Source organism: Alosa alosa, chromosome 4, assembly GCF_017589495.1.
Source record: "Alosa alosa isolate M-15738 ecotype Scorff River chromosome 4, AALO_Geno_1.1, whole genome shotgun sequence".
NCBI lineage: Eukaryota > Metazoa > Chordata > Actinopteri > Clupeiformes > Clupeidae > Alosa > Alosa alosa.
In genome coordinates this window covers 21,759,809-21,786,122 of record NC_063192.1, presented here as the reverse complement: position 1 = coordinate 21,786,122, position 26,314 = coordinate 21,759,809, and the positions used below count along the sequence as shown (strand labels likewise).

Genomic DNA, 26,314 nt, shown 5'->3' with positions numbered 1-26,314 from the left:
TGAATACATTTATGAATGTAACAATTTATCTCAGCTTATTGCTCTTCTACAACACTTTACTGTATTTTTTTACACTGAAAATATTTTTGACCAGTAGGGGGCAACAAACGTGGGTTCTGACCTCCCAATGCTTATCATTCAAACATTCACTGTTAAAACGTGTTAAACGTGTTAAAACGTATAAGGTTGGTCCATAGTGTCCTCCATCTGCTTTATATTTCCCAAAATATTTCACACGTAAAGCCAGGAAATTCTAAACCTACGCACACCATTTTTAGTCTCCAAGTTCCTGTTATTAGGCCTAGGTCATCATGTTGATTATGACACATGCATGTGCATTTTTTTATTTATTTTTTATTTTTTATCTCTTGAAGTCCCCTAAGAAGCACTCGTGAAAGATGGAGTGGTCTTTTGGACATGTCATTGCCTGAAACAACAGCATCCATGGATGCATTTAGTTTGTCATGTCTATCAAAACATGGCAAACATAACATTATGCAAGCAAGCATTATGCAAGACCAAGCTATTTCATATTAAAACTTCAATAGAATAGATTCAATAGAATATCAATAGCTTACTCAACAAATATATATGATGCCATCATCAAAGAAGCAATGATGTGAACATGTGAAACACAGTGAGAACAGACACTGACCATCACTCTAATGTGGCCACTTTTCTTAACTGCAGACTGTTTGTAAGTGTTATTGTAACAGACCGTGCTGACCATTTCAGTGGAGAACCACACGAGAGTAAACAACAAAATGGAGACTAGCTTGTGTCCTGTCTACCAAAAGGGTGCACAAGGAAGTGACACATAACAAACAAGTGAAGTGATAGATGGACTGAAGAACAAAGGAAAAGAAAATAAGGTATGAGATTGCATCAGTCGTCCCATTCATCATCGTCGTCATCCTCCACATCCTCATCCTCTCCTTCATCTGTATAAAGACGAAAAAGACATTGATACAAATGTCATGGTATGTAGATTAAGCTGAATTAACATCTACTTTTTTAGCAACTAGGCCTGATGTAGGCTGTAAATATAAACTCCACAGGCCTAAGCTTGCATAGCGAACACGTACGTACAGTACTGTGGGTCAAATAGGCCTACGTGGCATTGAAGCACACCGGGTGACAGAAACCGCATGGTTGTTTTACACTAACTAAATCCTAAAATGGACTGCAGATAGATGCGACCCTTACTTGCTAAATCGTACATTCATTCAGCAGAGCTCGCCGAGCCTAACGACTTTATTGTGTATGTAGGTCAAATGGCCCCCAAACCCTTTAATGTTACAGGAAATACAGACCAGCTAAACGATTTTTTACAGGAACTAACAGGGTCAAATGTGTAGCCTACACAAAAACCAATCTTTGCAGGGAGACATTTACACATTGGTCAAATACTTTTAATGTGTGTAAGTCTTTAAGCAAATGCTTTCACCTGTGTCTTAAGTCTCTTAAAGTATTATGAAGTTGTACATTGTTTTAAAAAGCAATTAGGCCTATTCAAACCCAAAGACCTCAGCTTAGCTTTCAGGGAAAGGAGTTCATGACCACCTCTATGGTTCATACTGAACTGCATGACCACTACTTCACAATTGTGCCTCAGTCATGGATAAAATTGTAATTTTTCTACACATGATCATGACTGAGTGATGTCTTGACTGGGTTTTGAATGGGACTCATTTCAGAGATATTTTATTCATGCAGATCAAATGAATGCCCTCCACACCTCTCACATAACCAGCAGGAATCACCATGACCGACTGATGACTTCACTGGCGGAATAAGTATTTAGAGATGTTTTGTTGGTGATTAAAATAAATTAATTAATTAATTAAATAAAACATAAAAACTTTACATTAGTTTTAAAGTAGTTTGGAAGCATCATCTAGTGTACAGAATTTATACTTTTTCATTCGTCTTGCTTATATTTCTGTCCAGCCCCTAGGATGAACTTGTGCTCGGATGTAAGTGCCATTTTTTTTTACTTCAAACATACCTGGAGACGCTTTACCTGAGGAGTAGATGACTGTCATCCTTCTACCTTACTGTCATTTTTGACTGATGTCTAAACTGAGGAGTTTATGGAGATAGCAATGATACCAAAGTTGTTACCTTGTTACCCTGTTACCTTGTTATTCTCATACCTAATTGTCATTATTGACTGATGTCTTAACTGAGGAGTTAATGGTGATGGGTGATTTTACTTTTAAATATTTGGAGACATTCTAGGCCTACTTAGGAGGGGCAGCCGTGGCCTACTGGTTAGGGGTTTGGGCTTGTAACCAAAGGGTTGTCGGTTCGATCCCTGACCAGTAGGGAAAATGTGGGCGGGGAAAGTGTTTGAGCACTGCTCTCCTATATGTCCACATACACGGCTGAAGTGCCCTTGAGCAAGGCACCTGACCCCTCACTGCTCCCTGAGTGCCGCTGTAGCAGGCAGCTCACTGCTCTGGGTTAGTGTGTGCTTCACCTCACTGTGTGTTCACTGTGTGCTGTGTGTGTTTCACTAATGATAAATGCAGGGATCAAAAGAGTATTTATACTTATATTATACTGTACTTATACCTGAGTAGATGGCTTTGTTATTCTTCTATCTGTCATCATTGACTGATGTCTTAACTAAGAAGTGAGTGGTGATAGCAGTATTTTAGACTGAAGTCTTACCTGAGGAGTGGATGACTTTGCTTCTCTTCTGCATGACCATCATGAGGGCCCCCACTATGCCCTCCCCAGAGTCCGCCGGGGGAGGGGGTGGCAGGTCGTTACTGTTGGGAACCTGGGGGAGGCAGACGTTAAACAGTTCATTTACCTCAGGCATCTTATTTGATCTACTTTACTTTTTTACTTAGTTTATCAGTTAATTGAGCTCAGGCGTCTCATCTATGTCACTCTTATTTCACCAGGCAAGGCATTAAGAGCAATGTTCTCTTTTTTTATGATGGCAGCCTGGCAAGTGGCAGCTATTTGAACATACTTGAGGGGAGAAGGGGAGAGAAGGAGAGGGATTAACATCATTGTGTGCTCCCAAGAAACCTGCATCTAAGTTATTTGTGCTTTTAGGTTGTTGTTGGTGACGTTTGTTGGTATTCCTGAAAAAGGCATGCTGGGATGTGGCACAAGCCTGGCTGTACTGGACAGTTATTTACAGGTTTTGGATATGCATGGAAGGGAAGGCATTATGTGTGAAACTCATAGCCTGGGAGGACGGGTGGGTGAGTTGCTTGAACTTGAGAAAACCATGAGAACTGACTGTGACCCAGGGACCACTGTTCTGACAAAACCGCATAAAAGGACCACTATGAAACTATATAGCAAACCGAAATAGTGATTCCAAAGGTAGTGACATTAAAGTCGACAGTAAAAACCCTGCTCTGTGCTGTTTTGGGGGCGAGGGGGTGACGCTAATGAGCACGTCCAGCTCAGATATGCATCAGAGGACTACAACAATACCACTTCCTCTTCCACTGCAAATCTTCAGCCCAGGTTACCATACGCACATAGGCCACACACGTACAGTACACCATACACAGCTACCTAAATAGCTAAGGTATAAATACACAGACACACATACAGTACTGCAGTCCTTGTAGCTCAGTAAGACTGTGTTTACATTCGTTTTTAAAATGCATCTTCAGTGGTCCGATCAGAAGTGTAAACAATCACCAGGATACATTGTTGAGGTGGTCTGAGACTCAGGTGACCAAATATCTTTTGTTCTGTAAATGCTAATGTATTCTTTTTGAAAATATTTTTGGGGGGCTTTTATGCCTTTAATCTGACACGATAGGGGAGAGAGTGACAGGAAGCAGGTAGGAGAGAGAGAGAGACGGGGTGGGATCGGGAAATGACCCGGGTCAGACTCGGACCCCCGGACCTCGTGGATACATGGACCCGAACATGGTACGGGCGCTGTAACCAGTTGTGCCACATTTCCCCCCACTAATGTGTTCTAATGTGTCCTGGACAATGGGAGTTTTAATGTGTTCTAATGTGTCCTGGAGAATGGGAGTTTTAATGTGTTCTAATGTGTCCTGGACAATGGAAGTTCTAATGTGTTCTAATGTGTCCTGGACAATGGGAGTTCTAATGAATATGGCGTTGGCAGGAACGGCATCTAAACACAAGTGAACAGCAAGGTCTCGTGTGTAATACACATGTGTAAATGGAGATGTGCCTTGGCTGACCACCTGTGATTGGATCGCGCAAGATGCTTTCTAAAAACAAATGTAGACATGCTCAAAGATAACCTTTGCATGAGTAATCGTTTAGGTTACAAGAGGTTCATTTTCAGTTCCTAAATATCTAATAACAGATATTACTACACAAACTCAACTCTGGCTGTGAAAGTGGGCCCACATAACCCTTTCCTGTAATTTCCCATGTCACACTGTGTGTTGACTGCACCCATGTGCAGTATAACCACATTGCCCAGTAGCCCAATGAATTAGAATCAGATCGTGCTCTACGTAATCAGAAAGGAGAATGACGATAAGAAATGCATTCCCATGTGTAGCCTGTCCCGTATTAACCGCACAGCTGAATACATTTAGCGAAAACAATGTATAAACCTTACAGTAATAAATTATGGTAGTACTTGTGTATTTGGATAGCACAGGTCAGCAAGTTAAAGACACATTTTGAGGCCTTCATCTGGGCATTTGTGTAATAAGGGAGTCTAGATGTATGTGGCATGTGATAAGAGCAGCCAAAACTGAGTCTGGTGGGGGACAAAGGCTGTGTGAATGTGATATGTGCAGTTGCTGCCATGTGCAGTTATCAGCTGTTATCAAGTGTGCGTGTGTGTGTGTGTGTGTGTGTGTGTGTGTGTGCATGTCTGTGTGAGTGTGTGTGTGTGTGTGTGTGTATGTGTGTGTGTTCACATGTCTGTGTGAGTGTGTGTGTGTGTGCGTGCGTGCGTGCGTGCGTGCGTGCGTGCGTGCGTGCATGCTCGAGAATGTATTCAGATCAAGGTCCATGTAAATCTATAATTAGTGAAAAATTGCATACATTGAACTGAAATTTAAAAAGCACTTGGTGGTGTTTGAGCGAACTTGTAAGTGACCTTACCGTCTTGAGCTTCCTCCCCAGCCGGATCTGGTCAAGCAGAGCCCCTCGTCCTCCCCCACCCCCGTCACCTTCGTCATTGCCCCCAGAGCTGGGTGGAGGGGGTGCCGGGCCAGCCCTCCCAGACGGCAGGGGTGGAGGTGGGGGGGATGTTTGGACCGGGACAGGGGGAGGAGGGGGAGGAGGGGGAGGTGGGGCAGGGCCGCCCCTGTTAGGCTGTGGAGGGGTGGGGGGAGCTGCAGGGTGGGCATGGGACGGGGTCATGGGGGGATGAGGGGCGGAGGAAGGTGAGGGCGGGAGCGACTTGGTCGGGGGTGGGGGCACACGCGACATAGATGGGGGTCCAGCAGGATGTGACATAGGAGGAGGAGGTGGGCCAGGATGTGATGTCGTTGGGGGAGATGGGCGTGAGTGATGCTGAGGAGATGGGCGGGCGGAGGAGGGGGGTGGTGGAGGGAGGGACTGTCGACGCCCCGAGGCGGGGGGCACGGGGGGCAACGTGCCACGCCCTGGAGGAGGAGCAGGGCCACCCCTCGGAGAACCACCTCCTGGGACAGGGGGTAGAGGAGCGGAGCGACCGCGAGAGGGAGGTGGGGCTGGACCAGATGAGGGGGAGGAGCCAGGGATGGGAGGAAGGGGCCCTTGGCGGCCAGGAGGTGGAGGTGGAGCCGAACCTGTTCACAGCAGGAGATAAAGCCTCACATGGAAAGACTACCTAACATGAATACATGAAAAACTAACAAAAAAATCCCAGTTATTATAGTATAATACTGCTGATGAATATCATTGTTCAACCATGAAACACACTGATTTGACCAAATAAGTTCATCTGTTGAGCCTGTTGTGTTCATGTCCACATGCTGTGGTGTCGCTCATGTCCATGTCCATAAGTAGAGATTCTTCTTTACCTAGTTTCTCTATCTGTTGTCGTGCATTTGGGTCCTTCTTAAAGCCTAAATGTTATACTATGTAGTGGCCTATATAGTGAATAAGAGGACCGATGTTCTGAGCACAGACTTTGTGTGTTAACATTTTTACCAGATGTCCATTGTGTCCACTCCTCACCTTGGTTGACCACCTGTTTGACCGCGTCCATGCCTCCTGCCTGCTCAATAACGTCGTAGATGAGCTGTGCTGTCTCTTCGTCCTTCAAGTCGGCCTCGGATATGCCAGCGGTGGACAGCAGCTTCTTTAGGTCTGGGTCTAGGTTATTAGGGTCCATGCCAACGTGAGACACATGCCTGAGGTGACCGAGAGACAAGCAGAGTGCACAGGCAGGAAGCAGTTGAAATAAGCAATATGGTTAAAATAAAGGCGTTCCCTTGACAGTCAGGGAACTCAAACATACAATAAGCAGGATGTTTACATAGCTGTGTTATAGCGGGGGAGGGAACATGGTTGACAGTGACAGTACAGTACAGTTCAATGACAGTTTAACTCTATGGGAAATAAACACAGTGTCTCAGACCAAGCGATAAATGACTCATGCCAATCAGTGCATTGGTTTATGAGCCCAGAAGGGAGGGGTGTAATATCAGTAGCCAAATATCAACAACTTTCCTGTCAGAATCACAGGACTGCACCTTCAAGTGCCTGTCAGAATCAGGGGACTGATCCTTTAAAGTGCCTGTCAGAATCACGGCACTGAACCTTTAAAGGCACAGTCCTTCGATTATGACAGAAACTTTAAAGTGCCTGAATGAAAATAGATAGATAGATAGATAGATAGATAGATAGATATACTTTATTGATCCCTAGGGCAATAAAATATGTGCAGCACAGGGACTGACCAACACTATCATCTTATTTCCACCCCCATGCACAGAGCCCTGGAGCAAAGTGCCAAGTCTAACTAAGGCATGCTTAATAACTATGCAAAATCTATTTGCAAATCTAATACTGTAAGAAAGATTTTAAGCACAATCAATGGTGGGTCAGCTAAAAGCTGTCTTACGCCACATAACATTACGCCACGCAGCCGTGGCCTTTAGGGCTTTGGGCTTGAAACCAAAGGGTTGCCGGTTCGATCCCAGACCAGTGGGAAAAATGTGGGAAGTGGTTGAGCACTGCTCTCCCATGCCCACATCCACGGCTGAGGTGTCCTTGAGCAAGGCACCTAAGCCCTCACTGCTCCCCGAGCGCCACTGCAGCAAAGCAGCTCACTGCTCTGGGTTAGTGTGTGCTTCACCTCACTGTGTGCTCGTTGTGTGCTTCACCTCACTGTGTGTTCCCTGTGTGCTCTGTGTGTTACACTAATTCACGGATGGGATAAATGCTGAGATAAATGCAAATTCATTGTATATGCAAGTATACTTAACCTATACCTGATTAAAAAAATTAGGGCCCACAGTGTTCTCGCCATACTCACGTAAAGCCACTGGGAGCTCCGATGTCAGCCTTGGACAGTTTGGAGCTCTTCTTGGACTTGCTCTTCTTCTCCTTCTTCTCCTTCTTGCCCTTGGAGACAGCGGAAGCGGCGGGTACAGGCACGGAGCGGTGCCACAAGGCATGGATGTCTGGGTTCTGGATGTCAATGGTGGCCATGGGCATTTTGGCTGTAGGATAAACATATGACAGAATGACCACCTAAGACATAGGACAGGAAGACAATGTGTCCTCATAGAAACAGAGAAACAAAATAATCTGAACTGTACCATTTTGGTTGGGTAGGGGTGGCAGTCCTCGATCTGAGTGATTGAGAGATAAAGACGTTAGATGACTTAACTCTGCATCCTTGCTTCCTATATTGAACCTATGTTACCTGCTATGTTGATCTTGGTATTTGTAAGCTTAATTAATAGAGTACTAAAGTGTGACGTCATATTTCCGTAGCAAACAAATTTCTGTTCTACACAAACCAAATCAACAACGTGAAATACTAGGCCAGACCAAAGTTTTCTAAAAAAGGAACGTTTTTTTTTTTTGCGTATTGATAAGCAGTTTGCTTTTCCGATCATTGAAGCAATTATTGAGAATAGATTATCTTTATTTTTTTATTTAAAAACTGAAACTAACGTTGTGTAAACCACTGTCAACATGGTGCAGTGCTTCACTCCTGAATGCAATCATGTTTCGATCTGTAGTGATTTTATCCTCTTGAAATTTATTTATTCTCGTTTTCAAAGAAAGAACACAGCAAAGCAATAGAAAAACGTCATCTAGGTTCGGTTGTTTAGAACAAAAAATCTGGTTGCCTGGACAACGTGATGTAATGGCTTTGGTACTCTATAAAATTTTGATTTTCAGATTTAGTTTACTGTATAACATGTCAAAAAGTATCATAGAAACCTCAATGACGACTACAAAAGCAAACAATAAAATTCCATTTATTATTTAAAACATTAAAACTATTTACCATACTTTATGTTTAAATGTTGCTATTGTTAAATAACTTTGGGAGTAAGAGTAGATCGAATGGGTTGGACTTACTATTTTGACCAGGTGCTGGTGGCAAATCTCCACGTTCTAGAAAAAAAAGAGGATACCACAAGTTAGATGAGTGACACCATTACATTACTTGGAAATGTTTCCCTTTTTTGAACAATAACAGCTACATCTCAATGTATAGTATACGCCTGAAAGATTTAACCTGCATATCTCAATGTATGAATGATTCACTGCCTAATTATCTGAACATTGATCTCATGGCATGCCACAGGCTATCCGGGGTGAGCGAAGGCTTGGGAATGGCGAGAGCCTCCCAGGATTACTGGCAGGGTAAGGGATACAAACCCTGCTAACCAAACAGCAACAACAACAGGGTTCTATATGCAAATGAGGAATTCAGATATTCCCTTGAAGTTTATGTCTCCCTGGAGCACCTCTGGCACAATGGTGGCAGTTGGGAATTGAACCCACAATTGTGGCTACTGCATACCATGCTAACCGAGCTCCTTAAGGATACACTACCACCGCCCATTGAAGCCTTAACCACTGATTTGGTTTTTAGCAGCTTCTCAACAACTCCTTTTTGAGTAACCTCAAAGATCCTTTTGTTCCAAAACCAAAAACGTACAAAAGAATAGTGGTTTATCTACCCACACAACTTCTAAGTTGGCTTATTTACCCACAAAACCTTGAACTATCTTCTGTCTACTGTCTTGGTGTGCTTACCAACCTAGTTCTCTCACTTCTGCTACAGTTCTACATACTTTTACTTCTTCCTTTCAAAGGCTTCCTCAATTGCATCTTCAAAGGAAATCATTAACTTACTAAAGTCAGCCACCAAGTAAACAGCACTCAAATTCAATATCACATCTAGTCTGATTATAGTCTTGGGGATACATTCTAACATTTATCATTTTCCATTAAACACAATACACTGACTTGAAATAGCTCTCTGGTGTCAGCCAGCAGTCTCCAACCCTGCACTTTGTACCATTTGCCAGTAGTGTTTGTTGATGCCTGGCATCCACTTCATGGCTCTCTCACTCAAAAGAAATTCTACTGTTCCTGTCATCAACTGGCAAAGAGTTAACCTCATTCATTCCCTCACTCTCCACTTCAAGCTGTGGTGAGCATTCTGGTGCATAATGGCTGCCATGCATCACCAAGGTGGGTGCTACACATTGGTAGTGGTTAGTGAGGTTCCCCCTTCCCTGTGAAGCGCTATACATGTAACATGTTGTTGTTGTTGTTCAACTTGTTTATTCTCAAACACGGCAATGATTTAAAAACCTGATGACGTACTAAACCTGATGATCTAACTAACTTGCTGAATGCTCCACTTTACTTCTGCACACAGTATTGCTTAGGTGTTTGGCCACTTATGTTACATTAAAGCAATGTTTTTTGTTGTCCCTGTAAAGAGAAAGACAATTCGTTCCTTTTAAGAGAAAGCAAAGGCTTAGGGCAAAGGTTAATACAATTGGAAATGTGTTGTTCTACAGTATTGAATTAGTCAATGAAGGAGTTTTTCTTTGGTTTGAAAAAGAGGAAAGACCCCTTTTGTTATCTTTGCTTTCTGTTCTTGTCTCAGTCTTTTTAAAGCACTGGGAAAGACGTCACCCATTTAGTTGGTGTGTGGAAGAGAAACAAGAGTTCTGGGTAACACTTTAGTTTAGGGAACACAATATTAACCAATAATACATTAGTCATATGTGTATATGTACTATAGTGCCACACATTTATTAGGTACTTATTCAATAATTTCTTATTCGTAATCAATAGGTAATTTATCCTTGGTAAATTCTTAATAAACAGCTAGTTAATCTTGACCCAGGGTTACTGATATACAATATGGATCAAAATAGAAACTTTATAGCCTTGTCTCAATATGTTACCATTCTGTCACAATGATAATAAAGTTGAATCTAATCTAATTTACCAAGGATTTACCAAGAATGAATGATCTATTGATGAAGAATAAGAAATTATTCAATAAAGACCTAATAAATGTCCAATGATGCTTAATACAGACCTTGTTGAGCACTAGTACATATACGATTGTTAACGTGTGTTCCCTAAAATAAAGCTCTCTCTCTCTCTCTCTCTCTCTCTCTCAGAGTGACTGCACTCTCTGACCTTGTCTGTGTTTTCTCTGAGAGATCTTGTCATCAACATGGTTGTAGAAACTCTCGGCCTCCTGCAGATTGGCGAAATTCAAGCCCACCTGACACACCTGTGAGGAGACAGAGCCATGTTCACACGTCATATATCCACAACCACACTAGTATCATCACTGTTAACTGATACAAAATGTGGGCTATTTAATTTGACTTATTCAGTACTTTGTCAAGAAGCTAAGAATCTATGCTCGTAAGAGAAAGCACTGCTGTATACTGTATTTTTTATAATGCATGTCTGCACTGTGATCATTTAGTGTTTACAGGCATCATGTCAAAGAAAGAAAAGTGTAACATACTGTAAAAAGATACAGGGTCAATAAATGCAGTCATCAGAAAACTTACAGTAACAATGACAATACTTACATCTCCAGCAAAGGTGTGAAAGTGTGGCCGCGTCCGACGGTAAGACATCTGGTCAAACACTTCCTGTTCCCAGAGCTGCTTTCCTGTCTGAGTAACACAAGACTGTCATTCTAACTCCAGCTCCAGAATCATGGCATTCTAACGCTGTCTCCAGAATCATGTCATTCTAACTCTGTCTCTAGAATCATGTCATTCTAAAGAGCTTTTCACACCAAGAATGATAACTATAACAACTAGATGTACCGCATAGCGGTACAAAATATGACCGCCGCTCAGTCCTGTACATCCGTTCCGCGAAAATAAATCACACTTCAATTTGTCTCCATATTTTACTCCATCCCCCACTCTTGAAACTTTTGTGTAGGCTTGTTTGGCATGCCTGAGTGTGTGTGTCTTGGCTGCACAGAAAGTAGCCTACTGGTGCTGAAAAGGTGAATAGATTGTAGAATGGCCAAAGAAGATGTAGCATTGTTATAAAACCTTTAAAATCTCTAAACAATCACAAGTAGGGCAGTTCATCACAGTTCATCCATTGCAACTGGATTGATGAAAGGTCACTTACACCTGTAGGCTACATTGTATTTGGGAAAAGCAAAAGGTATCAGCATAATGTTATTTATTTATTTATTTTTTATGTATTTATAAACAAAAACATCTCTGTCAGTTCCATGCCGTTTTCAACAGCTATCAAAAACAAAGGTCATTTTTGGATGGATGGATTTTTTGTGAATGTTTCTTCTTCTACATAACATTTTAGTCATCTTTAGTTCATGTAATACTTTATTGTCAATGCACAAATTAAGTAACAGTAGTCTGAAACGTTATTGTTAATGCACAAATTAAGTAACAGTAGCCTAGTCTGAAACGAAACGCTGTTTTACATCTAACCAGTGGTGCAAATAACTGACATGTCCAAATGGGCCTTGATGAAATGCGTCGCTAGACTGTTCATACACATTTTAACGGGCCAAAGTTGAAGAATAATAAATAATAATAATAATAATAATAAAGCTTTATTTGTATAGCACCTTTCATACACAGAATGCAGCTCAAAGTGCTTTACATTTGAAGCATGTAACACAATAATAGTCAGTCAGTCATTATCAATCACTTTTCTTTGCTGTTTATGTTATACTCAGCAACATATCAAAAATATAGAAAATGGCGTCATAAGACTGGCAGCCTTAACCCTCTTACCCCCCACAAGCACGCCATATGGCAACTGTGGCAAGGAAAACTCCCATATTCCAGGAAGAAACCTTGAGCAGAACCTGACTTAATGGGGGAGCCCATCTGCTTCTGGCTGGCTGCCTCCAATAGTAGCAGATGTAGAATAATCTGAAAATGTAGTCTACAGGATAAGATGAGTTAACTAAAAGCTTTCCTGTACAGGTATGTTTTCAGATCTTTTTAAAAATATTTACTGAACTTCGCCTGCTTGATGTACAGAGGCAGGGTGTTCCATAGTTTGGGGGCATAATGGATAAACGCAGCTTCTCCACTTTGTTTGTGGAGCACTTTGGGTGCGATTAAAAGATTAGAATTGGATGATCTAAGTTTCCTTTGTGGTTGATAAGATATTAAAAGCTCAGAGATATATGAAGGTGCTATGCCATTCAGAGCTTTGTAAGTAATTAACATAACCTTAAAATCAATTCTATAGGAAATAGGGAGCCAGTGCAGTTCAGCCAACACAGGGGTGATGTGTTCTCTCTTCTTAGTCTTAGTTAAAAGTCTAGCCGCAGAGTTCTGTATGAGTGCCAATTTCTTTAGATGTTTTTGGGAAAACCAGTGAAAAGTGCATTGCAGTAGTCTAACCTGCTAGTGATAAAAGTGAATTAGTTTTTCTGCATCTTGTTGAGTTAAAAGGGCGCACTTTGGCAATGTTTCTCAAGTGGAAATAGGCTGTCTGAGTAACTTTACTGATATGGGGCTTAAAACTTAACTCTGCATCTAAGATGACACCGAGGCTTGTTACTTTTGGTTTGACCTGGTGTGCCAAGTTCCCCAGATTACTAAGAATAATATCTCGCTTTAGTTTTGGTCCAACCAGAAGTACCTCTGTTTTGTCATCATTTAGTTTCAAAAAGTTTTTGCTCATCCACTGATTAATGGAGGTTAGGCATGCAGTGAGGGAGCAAAGGCCATCTGGGTTAGTTGGCTCCACAGAAAGATACAACTGGGTATCATCTGCGTAGCTGTGGAAGTTTACATTATGCTGACTTATGGCGTTTCCCAATGGAAGCATATATAGAGAAAATAGCAGGGGACCAAGGCAGCTCCCTGGGCCACACCAAAAGGCAAGTCATGTTTTTCAGATACATGATCTCCTAGACTGATATAAAAATCTCTGCCAGTAATGTAGGTTTGAAACCAGTTTAGAGCATTATCAGAGAGACCCACCCACCATGAAGCGTGAATTAGGATGCTATGATCAATGGTGTCAAATGCGCACTCAAATCCAGAAGAATAAGGATTGAGACTTTGTTTGAGTCGGTAGCTAGTCTGAGATCATTGACTATCTTTACTAGAGCCGTTTCTGTGCTGTGATTTGATCTAAAACCTGATTGGAATTTTTCAAGGATACTGTTTTCGTTGAGGAAGGTATTTAACTGATTGCAAACAACTTTTTCAAGTACTTTGCTCAAAAACGATAGATTTGATAGATTAGATTGATCGAGCTTTTGTCCGTTATTGTTCGTGCAAATATAGGCTGATTCATGTTCCCTTGCATTGTTTAACTGAGGTCCATGGCTAGTCTGGCTTTCATCAGACCAAGCTCAATCTTTTAAGAAATCAAAAAATAAATAGTGGGCAGATCAGGCTGGGTTCACCCAGCCTAGTCCATAGGCACCCGATATTGTTTAATTTTCCGATTGAGATATACACGCTCTGGCTATTCTAAATGCAAAAATGCATCAGGGAGTTATGACAAAGCGGTAACTAACAAACTAGATCCTAATAGAAAGCTGTTAGCTTCCCCTAAACTACAGGTAGGATTATAAGGTAGGCCTATTTACAACATAAATTGTCAATAGGCTATGCTGGCGACACAAATAAAATCTCCTTTGGCTTCGCCTTACAGTATCAGCGGACTTAAACTGTCATATCGTGGCGAAAAGTTGTAATAACATTCACGCAGCTCCATGAGTCAAGGAAAGCCGCCGAATGAAGTAGCCACTTCTAAATGGGACCCACTACACAGTAGCTTAAGGTGTTTTGCTAAAGCAGCCATAATGAAATGAAGGTGTCATTGTTTGGATACTTCACATACACGTGCTTTTTTAATTTCACAGACTACAACTACCAAGCTGTAATCAAAGCACATCGATTCCCCCTCTCACACCCTGCACGCACTTAAAACAAAATAAACTGGCGTCTCAGTCTCGCATGTATAGGCAAAACTGTATCAGACCCGGTGTAGTGTAGCGTTGGTAAATCTTCCATTGCACAGAATGATTTTGTAGCACGTGCAATAAATGACAGTCGAAAGATACAAACAGTGCTGCTATACATTTGCTTGGTATAACCGCATTTATAGTTTTCTACAAATGCAATCAATCAAATGCCTCCATCACTCAACCAACGCTAACGGTAACATTACCTAGGTCCTTATTGATATTACAAGATTAAAGTACCTGCAGTAAAACCAAGCATGTCCGATAAACATCCTCAGATTTATTTCGGCTTCAAGAAGAAATGGGAATTACACTTCATGTGAACATCGTCCTATCCTTATTAGATGTTCGCTGCGGTAAATTACAGTCCTTGTAGGAAGCGTCCATTGTTTTTCCAACCCACTTTTAACTTCCAACAAAATTACGTCTCACTGCAACGATCGCCATCTAGTGGACAAGCGACTACTTCGCCAATACTGAAAATGCAGCCATGATGATGATGATGAATATTTATTTTGGCTTTCTTTTAATCCTACTGAATTTGTAATTATGTATCGGCCGTTCTAATACCCGATAGTATGTGGGTGCCTGTGTGTGTGCATGTGTATATGTGTGCACCGCCATTTACAGGCCAATGAGTGTACAGTCACTAAATGTACACATAACCTAATTTTTAGACCCCCATGGATGAAATTCTATGAAACTTGGCATACCCCAGAGAATGCCAGGTCAATCATACACATAAAATTGGGTGCAGTTCTGAACATCTTAACTGAAGATAGGGGCGATTAAAGCAGAATAACATTGCATTTTCATTTTTTACCGGGGGGTGGGGGTGCAAATCACAAATGAGTGATTATGAGCCAGGTTGATGTGGGCCCTTGAGACCAACATACCATAAAAGATTCTTCATCCTCAGTGCCACGGTTCAGGTAGTTATTTAGGAAAAACTGTTTTTTTTGCGGTTCAGGGGCCCAGCACGGGGGTGGGGTGGTGGTGGTCCCGGGGGACGAAATGAAATTTTTCCGTAAAAGTCTAGTGGGGCTACATACCCACCAAATTTCATGTACCCCGGTGGTTCGGTGTCCCGGGTATCAATGACCAAAAATTCAGGGAGTAGATGACGGGAAAAATTCTTGAATTGTGTGCATGTGTGCGTGTACAAATTTGTGTTTATGTGTGTGTATGTGCATGCTTGTGTGTTTGCCTGCGTATGTGTGTTTGTGCATGTGCATGCATGCGTACATATGTCTACTGTGTGAGTATGTGTCATACGTATGATTACTGTAAATGTATGTGTGTGCGTGTGTATCTGTTTATGCACATGTGTGCACATGGAATGGGTTAACATGACCCCTGGAGGCAAACATACGGAAAAAATTGGTCATCCTAGGCCCTACAGTTCTTAAGATATTCACAGAGAACTGTGTCTGCCCTACCCTCCTTTCGGGGGGTCCAGTCCAGCGGGGGGGGCTACAGATCAAAACGAAGAATGACGGTTCCATGCTATCCATGTGGGGGTACATGCCCACCAAGTTTTGTGTACCCCGGTCTTTCAGTGTCCCGGGAATCCTTGTTGGTGTACGTCACTAAATGTACACATAAATTATTTTATTGTAAGGCCCCCATGAACGAAAGTACACAAAACTTGGCATGCATTCGGAGGGTGTCATAATGATCCTACACTTTTAATTTCGTGCAGTTTTGACCTTGTCAGCCAGAGATATTGTGATGAAAACACCTAATTTTTTGCTTTTTAATTTTTAACTAGGTGGCGCTATACATGAAATAAGTGGTAATGGGATGGGTTGACATGCCCCCTTAAGACCAACATACATAAAAAGGTGGACCTCCTAGGCCCTACGGTTCTCGAGATATTCACAGAAAACTGTCTCCGCCACCTACAGGCCAGTTGGTGTATAGTAACATAAATTAATTTATTGTGTGGCCCCCATGAACGGAATTCCACCAAACTTGGCGTGCATACAGAGGGTGTCATAATGATCCTACACTTCCAATTTCGTGCAGTTTTGACTATGTTAGGTCACAGATACCTTCAATTACAACACCTCATTTTTACTTTTTGTGTTTAACTAGGTGGCGCTATACATGAAATGAGTGGTTATGGAATGGGTTGACATGGCCCCTTGAGATCAACATACAAAAAAAATGGTCCTCCTAAACCCTACGGTTTTCGAGATATTCACAGAAAACTGAGTCTGCCCTACCCTCCTTCGGGGTCCAGTCCAGCGGGGGCTACAGATCAAAACGAAAAAACGATGGTTCCATGCTATCCATGTGGGGTTACATGCCCACCAAGTTTCGTGTACCCCGGTCTTTCAGTGTCCCGGGACTCATTGACGGAAATTTGGGCATGCGAAAAAGAAAAAAAAAAAAAAAAAAAATTATATAACTATAACGATAACGCCATGAAGAAGAATATTATTGGAGATCACTTTTTGAGCGATTTTGAAAAACGATAAAGAGCTGAAATCCAATCAGAATCCATAGCTATCACATTCATCAACATGAGGAGAGACTTCCCTTGTCATGGTCAGTGTGGACGGTGTTATCTTTAAAGTTATCTTTCGTTATAGTGATCTTTATAGTTATCGTTATAGTGATCTTTATAGTTATTGTTAAAGTTATCTTTATAGTTATCGTTATCGTTATAGTTATCTCGTTCCTAGTGTAAACGGCCCTTAACTCCGGCTCCAGAATCATGTCAGTCCAACTCTGGCCCCAGAATCAGAGGAGATCAGGGAAGAATGCTGTTGTGAAATGGTAACACCACGGGCAAAGTGTCCCCAATAACTTGCGACACCAAGGCTTCTAAATGGATATTGAGTATATTGTGCAAAATAAGCAGGGATGTGGAATTGATGTGTGTTTGTGATATGGACCAAACCCTGCCCTGATGTCCCCACAATCCCAAAAAATATCCCTATAACTGTCTAACTGTTTGGATTGAGTGTACAGTACCTTGGTTAATAATGTTTTCTCAAAGCCAGCTATCAAGTTAATTTGTGTATGTGAAACTTTGCCCGTGGTTTATTAAGAAAACCTCTGGGAGGTTTTGATAAACTGAATTATGGTTCCTCTTATATAAATGAAGTGTGAGAGTTGTGTGAGTGTTGCAGTGTGAGAGTGCAGTGTGAGAGTTGAGAGTGTTGATTTTAAGTCAGTCAAAATGGAACCTCATTGTCATTCAGACCACAATGGCTGCATGGCAGAACAAAAGTTTATTTCTCCTATCTCTATGTGCTAGACATACTAGACATTACTAGACATAACATAAACAATAGGCTGAAATAGACAAACTCAGACATCGTAGGCCTAATGTCCACACGCTTGCTTGCTGCCCTGGCCTGGTGCTGGTACCTTGATGTCGAAGAGACGTAGGAAGTAGGAACGCTGCGGGTTGTCCTTGATGAAGCACAGCACGCCGGTGTACTGCAGGCTCCAGCTGCCGGGGCTATTGGGCAGAGCCATGAAGAGCTGGGCCACCGTGGTGGACAGGGACTGAGAAGGGGGTGGGGGAGAGAGCACAGCCACAGAATCACTTCTAACTCCTCAAACTCACGCTCAAGATCACCCTTCGTCTCTTGCTTATTTATAATGATTCATTGTGTTTTTGTTGTTGTTTTTACGTATTCATGTTTGTTGTTTTGTTTTCTTTTGAAGTCTTTTAAACTCCTATTTATGCATGAGCGGGCCTTATAGCTAGTGACCACAGCAAAAGAGGGCCCATGAGACAGGCTGTGAGGATCGTTTCACATGGAACGCTTGTATATGGCAGCTGTAGAATGTCTGGATTTTCATATATTTTAATGAAGACACGTGTCTTATGCAGGCAGTGTGAATACCCTAATTTGTTAACACGGGCTACGAAACATCAGAAGGGGCAGTATTTTAATTATATATTTTAAATATGTATTTAATTGCTGTAGCGTATTTTGTCATTTGTATTTTGCAGGATTGGAACAAATCTAATGTAGTTTGTAACAAAATACTTTGAGGGATTGTATTTCTAATACTTAAATACTTAAAGCGATGGTTCGGAGTAATTTCACCCTAGGGTCCTTTGCACCATGACCCCGAGCCAAACACCCTCCCAGAACCTGTTTTCCCTTCCCTCGCTGTCAGAAACTAATGACTTTCTGGCGCTTATGGAACCTACAGAGTATCTCGTAATTTACCCCACTAATAATGCCCAGAATGGTAGAAACTTCTAGAGTAGTATGCTCTTTACTCATAAAACGAGGCATTGAAAAGTTTGAAAGTACACCAGGAGTTTATTTAAATAACACTTGCCTGATGGATTCTACTCTCTGCTACTACTACCGCTGCGTCAACGTTACTTCCGTGATTTGGGAAAAGCCCGTAAAAGTCCTGGCAGGAAGCATGCATAAGGATGTAGATCCAGGAATGCACTAATATTTTGTTCGTAGTACCAGTTTGCAACAATTATTAGTTAACACTAAGTTGTAAACACTTCGGGAAAAAAATATTAAAAACTGGATATACCAAAAAACTTTGATGTAATCACTTCCTGCCAGAACTTTTACGGGCTTTTCCCAAATCACTAAAGTAACGTCGACGCAGCGGTAGATAGCAGCAGAGTAGAAGCTATCAGGCAAGTATCAAACAACCATCTATCAGCACACAAGTTTTTTGACCAATTTTCAAAACCGCACCCGCCCATCCGCTGGTTGTTTTAATGTATATGGGTGATGCAGCGCTGTTGACGTGAGGCTAGAAAGCTCTTGCCTGTTCTAGAAAGACAGCAAATAGGCTATATTAAAAGGCTAAATTAATTAAGGTTAATATTACTAAGCTAGGTCGAAGTACTCCCAAGTGCTATTGCGCCACACATTGTAGTTCTCCTGTTTATTCGCTTGGAAAATCGCCACGTTTCATGTTGTTTGACCGTAGACATTTTAATCAACTACTCGTGTAACTGTATTTAAGTCGGGAAAACGTGGATGTTTTTGAATACTTCTACGTCTGGCGCATTAGAGCATTTGAGTGCACGTACCGACACAGGAGAGGTATGACTCAACTCGTGAAAGTTAAGGTAAGAACATATATTACTACTGACATTGGGTGGCGTGTTCCTTTAAAACATTGAAAGTTGAAAAAAATTAAAAAGTAATTAACTTTAGGAGCTTGAATTGTCAGGTGTGTCAAGTGCTACAAGACTAAAATGAAAACGATACAGGTAAGCTACTGAGGGAGAACATTAGGACATATACTGTACCTTTGACCCCATGACCTTGAGTATAGCTGATGTGCACTACAGGACAGCATTAAAAACACTTAATGGATTGGACATGAGGATTTATGCAAGGGATAACATCCTCCGAGGTATGCAGAAATATTGGAGTAGACGGATGCAAAGACCTCCCCGATGCAAAAAGAGTTTACTCCACCAAGTTAATTAATTCTGTATATCGGGACACCTTACAGGATGTTACTCTGTTTGTCCCCCATGTTGCCAGTCATGTATGTAGGCAATAGGCATGCATTTATAGCACAAAAAGGAAAATGCAGGAAATGGTTAGCCCCGTACTACATTCATTGGTTAGCCCCAATGTACAGAATTAATAGTCCTCTGCCAGCCAATCAGAAAATAGTATTCCGTGTCTTTTGGGATACGTTTTCAATAATATGCCTTTCTTTTAATAGTTGATATACCATGATTATTGTGTGGGTATTCTTGTATTTTCAAATTATTAATTACTTGTATTTTAATTAAATGCATTTTTCACATCAGTATTTTGTATTTTATTTTGTTACATTTTATGAGCCAGTATTTGTAGTTTGTAACTAAACTATTTGTAAATAGTTTTTGATGTATTTGTGCCCACCTCTACCGAAACCACAATGCTCTGCAGCCATGATGCATACAGTGATGGCCAAAAGTATTGGCACCCATGCTAAAGTTGACTGAAAAGAGGAATATAAAATCATCTTTTGGAAATTGATCTTAATGCCTTAAGTGAAAAATGAGGAAATATCTAACCTTTAAGGACACCAATTTTCTTAGTGAATGAATAATGTATCATAAATAAATAAATGTTCTTTCTTAAAATACAGGGTCATAAGGATTCCCACCCCTATGTTAAATTCCCATAGAGACAGGCAGATTTTTATTTTTAAAGGCCAGTTATTTCATGGATCCAGAATACTGTGCATCCTGATAAAGTTACCTTGGCCTTTGGAATTAAAATAGCCCCACATCATCACATACCCTTCACCATACCTAGAGATTGGCATGGGTGTTATTTCAGTTAGCCTATTAGCTGGTTTGATTAGCATTGAGCTCAATGAGCATCAAACCAGCTAATAGGCTAACTGAAATAACACTTCAGTTCTTAACCAACCAATAGATACTAAAATTTTGATATTGATAAATTGATTGTCATACTGAGGCTGCAATAGGGATGGGGGACGCCACATGTGTTACATTCATAGAAGAAGGAAAAGTGCATGTAACGCACACCAAAGATTCTTTTGTGAGGTGCAGGCCACTGGTAGAAAGATCAATGGTTCCACATGAAAAGGTTTATTAGGCAATGACGAGGCCAAGAACTAGGCAAAGAACTATTTTTTTGCTCTCTCTCTCTCTCTCTCTTGCTTCTGTTTTTCTCTTTCTCTGAACGAGGGTACACAAAAACCATATGAGTGCTTTCTGCTTACAGTTTATCACCTTTTCACCCTGCCCAGACTGTCTTCTACTTTCTGAGGATTTCTGGTGCACTGCTCACTAAAGTGAGAGTGACTGTGCACTCCATTATGCCAACGTGCTAACTTTTGTCCGCTGCCGTTCGTTAAAGATTTTTTGCTTTCTTCTGACAGGCTCTGGTCTGACCCTGTGCTCTGGTCATCTGTCTGTTGCACCAGTTTGACGTGGTCACCTGATGAATGTTTGACACTGATAAAGGGGGCATGATGAAACTGTGAGGGTGTGCAGTGGTGATTCTGCAGTGCACTTCCTGTGGCAGGCATCAGAGCAAACAGAGCATAGCTGAGGTGGGGTCAGGGGGGTGGGGGGGTTGGGCTGAGGTCTTATTAGTTAAAAAACCACATCACTCACATCACAACCCAGTTACAGACACAGACACAAACAAAGGTGCATTATGCAACTGAACAGAAAACTCGCTTTGGTTTGACAGCATCAGATGTTAAGTAAATACACATAGAACTGGGCCGAGCTCTTCAATACCAGCGATACTCAGGGGCCAAGTCCTGTCTAACAACACTATCTGGGCAGAAACATGAGGTCTACCACCATGACAAAGGAGATGAGAAATGCATAGCATGGTTGAGCTTAAAATGACATCACTTAGCATCACTAAATTTAAAATGACAGGATGTGGCTGTCACCTTCTTCTCCTCATGCTGCACTGGCCCAGTGAAACTCTTGCAGCCATTTTGAAGTGCAGTTTGCACTTCACATACGGTAGTGGCACCTTCCTCCACAACAACAACCAAACAACCAAAATGGAGGTTTGACTGTGATGGTTGTCTGATGCAAAGAGAGGGCCATTTTCCATCAGAAAATAAACTTAAGCAGAACTTTTTGGCAATGTCTGTATTCATCATTGTCAAGGATGTTTACAGATGTTTGTTCAAAATGCTGATGCGTGTTTCAGTTCAGGTTGACAGTTATCTAGGCGCTAAATAACCCTTCCGTTGACACCTGACTGTGACTGTTAGAGATTGTAGTGATGAAAATGCTCTTAGTGTACCTGTGTGTTCTACTTGATCAGATTATTTATGAAAAATAAGAAATGTACATACACAAGTAATAAAATATTTCCCCACTTCAAAAATGCTCTTAGTGTACCTGTGTGTTCTACTTGATCAGATTATTTATGAAAAATAAGAAATGTACATACACAAGTAATAAAATATTTCCCCACTTCAAAAAGTCATGGTTGTATAGTCCATGGATGTGCAAATGCTTGAACATAATAGTGAATGCTTGTATAAAATCGCTGAAACCTCATTTCCATTCTGAGCATCACAGAACAGCACAGCATTACACTCTTCAGAAGCTCACTGTGGCTGTTTTATACTGGTCTTAAACTTTAAACGTGTCAAATTGTATGTCATCACAAGTGAACATAGGCCTCTACTACCCTGAACTCTCCCTTGGTATATCTTCTCAACTGTTTTTTGGATATATTCTAAATCTAAAAATATATTCTATCTTCTATTTAGATATAACCACAGTGACATTTTTGGGTGATAGAATTATATGAGTGACCGTGTAGTAGTAGTAACACTTTATTTGTCCCAGAAGGGCAATTATTTTGCAGAGGTAGCATGCAAGGTTACACACACACACATAAAACACACACACACACACACACACACACACACACACACACACACACACGCTTCCACAAGATAAGTCAAAACACAGAATTAAAATAAGTCGAAGCACAGAATTAAAAATAATAAATAGAACAAGAAGTGTATGGGGCAGAGGGTTATCTCCGTGTCCTAGAGTTCAGTAACTGAACAGCAGATGGTATGAAGGAGTGTTTGTATCTGTTGGTTCGGGCTAATGGATATTTAAAACGGGAACCAGAGGGGAAGATCTCAAATGTGTGCTGTGGACTGCTTCTGACCTCAGTCATGCTGTAACACTTGCACAGTTTGTAGCCCGATGCCAAAAGGAGGCTCATTTGCTGGGTGTTATGGCACTGAGAGCCACAGGAGCAGACCGGCAGGGCCAGTTTAACCTAACGTTTTGTACATTAACAGATCGCGGGGCTAGTTTAACCTAACATTTGTACATTTATAGATTATGGGGCCAGTTTAAGTATATAGTATAAGTATATTTACTCTTTTGATCCCGTGAGGGAAATTTGGTCTCTGCATTTAACCCAATCCGTGAATTAGTGAAACACACTCAGCACACAGTGAACACACAGTTAGGTGAAGCACACACTAATCCCAGCGCAGTGAGCTGCCTGCAACAACAGCGGCGCTCGGGGAGCAGTGAGGGGTTAGGTGCCTTGCTCAACGTTTAACCTGTTTGTACATTTATAGATTGTAGGGCAAGTTTAACCTAACGTTTTGCACATTTATAGATTGCAGGGCAAGTTTTACCCTAACATTTTGCACGTTTATAGATTGTAGGGCAAGTTTAACCTAACATTTTGTACATTTACAGACTGAATGTTAACTCAGTTATTATCACCTCACTTCACCATATTTACTGATTGCAACAAGAGAGGACTGAATTAAGAAGCCTGATGGCTGGTCATTTACAATTACATTTGGGAACACTTTATTTGGATAGCACACCTACAGAGACTTAACAGAGGGTTTGCTTGAAACTCAAGCTCAGTCTTTATTTTACTGTAACATCACCTTAACCAAATCCTGCACCTAACCTTAATCATAAATCAAAGTAGTTGAATATAATTGACGTAGAAGTAGATAGTCGACAGGATAACATCCAGAAAAAGAGTGACCACATTCACTTCTAGTTTTACATAGACATGAGGTTATCAGGTATCACACATGTTCATCCCTTTTCTGACTCACCGCACAGCGTCGGCCAAGCAGTTCCTGCAGCTGGTCCTGCTCCTGTGGAGTGAGCAGTGTGCTGGGCAAGCTCTCCACCGCCGCCTGGCTCTTAGCTTTGGACTTACGATTCATCCTCCTCTGCACTGGCACCTCCACCTGCTGCCAATAGGTCACTTTCACCAAACTGTGGTCAGGTGAGAAGGAAGCTCTGTGTCTCTTCTCTCTCCGTCTCTCTCTCTGTCTTTTGTCTGTCTTTTGTTGCTGTTAGATTCTCTTTCTCTCTCTCTCTCTGTCTCACTCTCTCTCACTCTCTCACACACACACACACAGTTTCTGTCTGACTGTAGAGGGCCCTGGTTTGAGTAGACTCCAGGAGGGTTTCTCTTCCTAATTCTATGTGTTAGCATCAGCACACAAAAACAGCGAACAGGAAGTGACCAACCACAGCTACTTCTCTCGCCTTTCTGTTACACTCTGTTTTTTCATCATTCACAGCTAAAGTGTCACTTCTTTTTTCATACCAGAAAGCCCCCTGTGTGTACACAACATATTTCTCTTTTAGCTGACTGAGCACACACCTGCATCTGAAATTTGCTGTTAGATATCCTTTTTGCAAAACATTATGAGGAAATATTAAAGGTGCTATGTGAGTTTTTTCTTTTGTTTGTTTGTTTGAAACATTCAAAAATGACCTAGCAATAACAACAGAGCGGGAAGAAAAAACTGCAATGTCAAAAACTGCAAAATTGTCTATGCTCTGCGTTGTACACTGCTGTTCAAAAGTGTGGGGTCACTTAGAAATGTCCATTCCAGTCCATTACAGAATACCAGCTGAGAGCAGTTGCATTGTTTTCTTAACAAGGACAGCAGTTTTCAGATTACATTATGTGCTTACATAATTGCAAAAGGGTTCTCCATTGTTTTGTCAGTCAGCCTTTTAAAATGATATCAGATTAGTAAACAGAATGTGCCTTTGGAGCATTGGATGAATGGTTGCTGATAATGGGCATTGTAGATATTGCATTAAAGATCAGCCATTTCTTTCTACAACAGTCATTTACTAGCCTAGAAATCTAGACACACCCTAGTGGCAGCAAATTGACTTTTGCTTCCAGGGCTAGTCTAGCAACTCTCAGTTGGCTTGTGAGCTCGGAAAATTAAACTTCTATCAGGCCAATCAAATCGTGTATAAAGTCGTTAGGCGGGCTTAACATAATGATTGGATGAACGGTTTGGCTTGAATTCCCTGCTACTTGAAAACAAAGAAGATGGATGTTGCTGTTGGCCAACAGTGCACACGAGTTAAGCTTGTTTTAAGTTAGTGTTTGAACTAGACAACTAGCTCCGCTGGTGGGAAAACGCATGGGACTCAGCGCTGTCCTATTGCGTGCAGAGGGAATTTGAAAGACAACCGATTATCCCGCCCCTCGGACTGAGCACTGCGAACGGTGAGTGCCCAGACCCTACATTTTAATGTGGGTCTGGCTCGTCAGGCTAGTCATTTACAACATTAATGATGAAAACAAGGACATTTCTAAGTGACTCCAAACTTTTGAACGGTAGTGTATGTTTGTACATTTTTGCACAGTAGTGTATGTTTGGCTCTGTGATGCTCGCTCAGCAACGCTCTGTGACATGGTCATACATTTACTGTGTCCCTTTGTCCTGTTTGCTTTGTTACACTAATTACTGCAGCTGTTTGGTAACAGATTCAACAGAACACTGTGTGTGTGTGTGTGTGTGTGTGTGTGAGTAATAGACTGTAAAGCTGGCTAAGTCAGTTCTCCCAGGAAGTTTTACCCTAGTAACTTTTCCCTATGGGATTGAATCAATAAGATGCTATATGATGGTTGGTCTGATTCCATAATTAATCTGATTAACACATTATCCTCTGGTCAGGCGGGAATTGAACTGCAAAAGTATAAAACACTGTGTAAAACTTTTAAAAAAGTAATAAAAAGCATGTTCAAAACTTTTTTTCTGTTTATTGAACAAAAAATTGACAAAAAACACATTGACACATATAGACTGATTTTCAGGAGAAGATAAAGCCCTTAAGATGATTGTGAACATAGCTGTCATTATGGAGGTTCACAGGGCAGCTTTCAGGTAAGGTAAGGAAAGACTGTGACAAAGGGTTCGGCTGAGCTGCACTAATATGTCCTGCTGCACTAGTTCCACCTAATCCAGATTTAATCATTGTATATCAGGAATTATACATCATTATACATTATCGTTCTTTTAACATTTCACATATTTAAAAAATAAATGTCAAAAATTCCAAATGAAAAATTGCATTTAAATTAGATGGGATTAGATTAAGCTATTTATACATTTTCAAATCATAAATGACAACAACGG

At 41.3% G+C, this 26,314-nt stretch overlaps 1 protein-coding gene across 1 annotated transcript; it reads right to left on the bottom strand.

Moving 5' to 3' along the window:
- Positions 1-10: 10 nt before the first annotated feature.
- Positions 11-24,222, bottom strand: LOC125293446 (wiskott-Aldrich syndrome protein-like). The gene is made up of 12 exons (XM_048241359.1): positions 23,972-24,222; positions 17,786-17,926; positions 11,007-11,093; positions 10,600-10,696; positions 8,506-8,541; positions 7,731-7,763; positions 7,445-7,631; positions 6,142-6,317; positions 5,356-5,750; positions 5,080-5,292; positions 2,677-2,788; positions 11-941 (listed from the first exon to the last, which is right to left on the bottom strand). Exons 1-12 carry the CDS (start codon positions 24,083-24,085, stop codon positions 886-888), a joined length of 1,647 nt encoding a protein of 548 aa, XP_048097316.1. The 5' UTR covers positions 24,086-24,222; the 3' UTR covers positions 11-885.
- Positions 24,223-26,314: the final 2,092 nt, after the last annotated feature.

Excerpts from the sequence above, each read along its gene's own strand:
- LOC125293446 (XM_048241359.1), bottom strand. The coding sequence starts at position 24,085 with ATGAATCGTAAGTCCAAAGCTAAGAGCCAGGCGGCGGTGGAGAGCTTG. Across the intron at positions 17,927-23,971 it reads TGCTTGGCCGACGCTGTGCG|TCCCTGTCCACCACGGTGGC; the intron begins GTGAGTCAGAAA and ends CCCCCTTCTCAG. Across the intron at positions 10,697-11,006 it reads TTCACACCTTTGCTGGAGAT|GTGTGTCAGGTGGGCTTGAA; the intron begins GTAAGTATTGTC and ends GTCTCCTCACAG.